We start from the raw sequence: 3,476 nt of genomic DNA on the forward strand, positions 1-3,476 counted from the left end.
CCAATTTATTGGAAATGAATGAAATATTATAAGGCTAAAACTCAAAATAAGCTAACTTAACATGATTTTTAAAATCATAATTTTCCCATTTTATTTTATTTCTTCAACTATTAAGTGGTTTGGGTGGTTAAAATTTAGGTTTAATATTGAGGGAACTAAAAACACTACAATAAATATGGGGTGGAAAATAAGTGCACAAAAATAATATAATTGTTTCGTTATATTTTTTAATTATAATTATAAACACAAAGTTTTTGTTTTTTTTTTTTCAAATTTATAAATTTACATAATATAATATGATTCGAAATAATATCTTTAATCAATCTTTCAATTCTTATTTTATAATAAGATATTCCTTCCTTTCAATATTAAAACAAAAAATAGCCAAAATATCAAAAAGAAAATAATTTTTCCTTAAAAAATAAACATGATTACTTGTTTGAAAATATTTAAATATTAACTACGATTTCTTACATTTAATGAGTTAGAATGTATTTTTTTTTAGCAAAATCAAATTTATACAAATGAAAAAATGATTGAATTTAATACGTCAATTAACAAAATTTAAATTTTTAAAATGATTTGATAAAATACTCTCCATCATCAATCATTTTTATATTTTTAAAAAAATTGATTATAAAAGTTTGTAATTATAAATTTTTATAATTTTCCTTCTCCTTTTAAGATGTTTGACCGAGTTAACATCACATATAAAATTTAATATAAACTGACACACATATATACGTACACTTTGTCACTTACAATATATATATATATATATATATATATAAACAAAATTAATATAATAGATACATACCGGCTTATTTCTTGTCTTTCTCTTTGTCAATAACATTACAACTCACACAGATAAATTTGCATATTTCAATATCTCCAACGTGCGGGGCCGTAGCTCCTGTGGGGGAAATTGCCGGGAATCTTATATTTTTACCCTATAAAATATTTTTATTTTGTTGTAAAAAAATTTGAAAATAATTAAAAATTATAATATTTTCCTTATTAAAAATCTTATTTATGTTTTGAAAGCTGCAAGAACAATTCAAAATTGAAGACGAGTGAAGACTGGGTATACGGTCAATGCTTCGTAAACTCGTTCCTATGTTAATCCTCTCACGTCATTTGGCTTCCGAGTAGTTTCTGCAAACTTTCTTTCTTTCTTTTTTTTTTAAAGGGCTGCTTCCAATATTGATCTCATTGTGTTTTCTTCAATTCTGCTCAAGAAAAGTATATGGCTGTAAGTTTACATTTTTAATCAATTTGTTCCGTTTATCAGTTGCTACTTTCTAGTTTCTGCCTTCAAAAGTATGTTTGAAATTCTTTGTTTTTGATCCATTGATCTTTGATATTTGTTATGTAAAAGAATGTAGTCATGAATAGCTTAGCTTAACGTAAGTTTAGAATTGGCAAACAGAAAACAAATCAAAGCTTGCTTTCTTGCATCATTTTCCTTTCTGTCCACAAGATTGTTCATGCTTTTACTGTTATATATATGTATATATAAATGTTATTCCTCTGTTTTTTTCTTTGGACGTAGAAACATTGTCTGGAGGAAGACTTTGGATTATCTATTTAGATACATACAATATGTTAACTTGTAATTTGGTTTGGTTGAGAAAAATGATCATCTAAAACTTGGAAAAGTTTTCTTGATTTCTTTGGATTTGAGAGGTTCTACTTCATTGACTTTTTTGGGCACGCAATAATCGCATAGTTTTTCGGTTTTCTTTAATTAAGAGATGGTTTGACAAAATTATACATCATAGGAATTCTTAGGGACGGCTAAGGTTTCTTTCAAATACATATTTCATGAGTCATTATGAAGGATTTCAAATCTTACAGAGTAATAGAGAACCAATTGCAGTCAATATTTCCAACCTTAGCACCACCTTCCGAGGGTATCACAAACTTGATCTTGAATAATTTCTGTTTAAGACTTCAACTTGGATAACATTCTAGTTCCACTGAACCATATGATTTTTCCATTTTTTTTAAAGATATGAAGACGTACTATTTTCTCATATATGAACCTGTATTCAAAATTGAACAGAATGGCTATTTTTTTTTTCTTTTTTCTGTTTCAAAGCAGCGTTCAAATGTGCCAAAGTTTGGTGAGTGGGAAAGTGAAGATGATGTCCCTTACACGGTTTTCTTTGACAAGGCAAGAAAAAATAGAGGTGAGAAAATGATTAATCCCAATGATCCCCAAGAGAATCCAGACATGTTCCATAACTTCGAACCTCGACCACTTGCTCCTGCTGCTCCACTAAAAACTAGGACTAAACCAGAGGAACCTATTGTAAGGGGATCAGTCAAGCAAATTCATGAGCATAGAGTAAACAGGGAAGATGTTGACTTTAGGCAGTTCAGTAATTCTACAGCTCGAAACGAAAATATGAGGCGAAGACCTCCTAGTGAATCGAGTTATGGTGGTCGTGTGAACAAACCTAGTCAATCTACAAGGTCTAGTGCAGGATCTGAGTATAGCTTTGAGAGTTCACCTCATCATCCACAGGAGAGAAATACCGGGAGAGGCATTGGTTCTGTGCCATGGGAAGGGACAAACTACGAGAATAATCATGGTATCCGGGCAAGATCCCGGCTAGGGCCGATTGCTCAAGAGGACAATAGTGTAAGTTACTGTGATCATCACTTTTCATGTTTTTATAGATTTCTGTTAATGCAGATTTATTAATCTTCATTTATATCATTCTTCCACTACTTGTTTGTTATGCATAACATTCCATGTTAAAAGTTGTGGTTTTGTACTGCCTACAACCCATAAGCTTATCGTCAATTTTTACTGAATGGACCCTCGTTATTGATTGTATTTCGAAAGACAGCCTGAAAAAGGTGCAGCTGTTCCAAAATTTGGCGATTGGGACGAACATGATCCACATTCGGCCGAAAATTTCACCCATGTATTCAATAAAGTACGCGAGGAAAGGAATCCTACTCCTGGTCATGTGTCGAATACACCAAAATATCCGTCTCACAGCCCACGGATTCAACCATCCAACGAACCAAAGGTTAATCATAATACAGTGCATCCTGTCTAATCTTGAATCTTCTATGTTCTTATTCAGCTTCGTTTTCAATGCAGAAATGCTGCTTTCCTTGGTGGTAATTAAGACAACTGAACTTCTTGATGGATCGTGTTTAAACTTCTTTTGAAAGCTGTTTTGATGCACAAGCACACACACACACAGATGGTGCGTTATGTAAAAAACATGCAACACATTATCTTATAAATTAAGCAATAAATACTAAAGAAAAACTAAATAACACCGTTTCAATAAAATATAAAGTTGTTTTTCATATGAGATTTGAGCTTATCACATCTTATATTATTTTCAAATTACTATTTGCTATGCAAATAACTCCAACTCATTTTAACGTTAATAAATTTTAAAATAAATAGTATTTTAAAAGTTAGATATGATCAATTTTGTTTAGGGATA

The 3,476-nt window shown here is 30.6% G+C and overlaps 1 protein-coding gene across 1 annotated transcript; it reads left to right on the top strand.

The window, feature by feature from the left end:
- Positions 1 to 1,054: 1,054 nt before the first annotated feature.
- LOC142530059 (RPM1-interacting protein 4-like) lies at positions 1,055 to 3,208 on the top strand. The gene is made up of 4 exons (XM_075635820.1): positions 1,055 to 1,252; positions 2,105 to 2,647; positions 2,859 to 3,044; positions 3,119 to 3,208. Exons 1-4 carry the CDS (start codon positions 1,247 to 1,249, stop codon positions 3,140 to 3,142), a joined length of 759 nt encoding a protein of 252 aa, XP_075491935.1. The 5' UTR covers positions 1,055 to 1,246; the 3' UTR covers positions 3,143 to 3,208.
- The last annotated feature ends 268 nt before the right edge of the window (positions 3,209 to 3,476 follow it).

Source organism: Primulina tabacum, chromosome 16 (genome assembly GCF_025594145.1).
Source record: "Primulina tabacum isolate GXHZ01 chromosome 16, ASM2559414v2, whole genome shotgun sequence".
Lineage (NCBI taxonomy): Eukaryota > Viridiplantae > Streptophyta > Magnoliopsida > Lamiales > Gesneriaceae > Primulina > Primulina tabacum.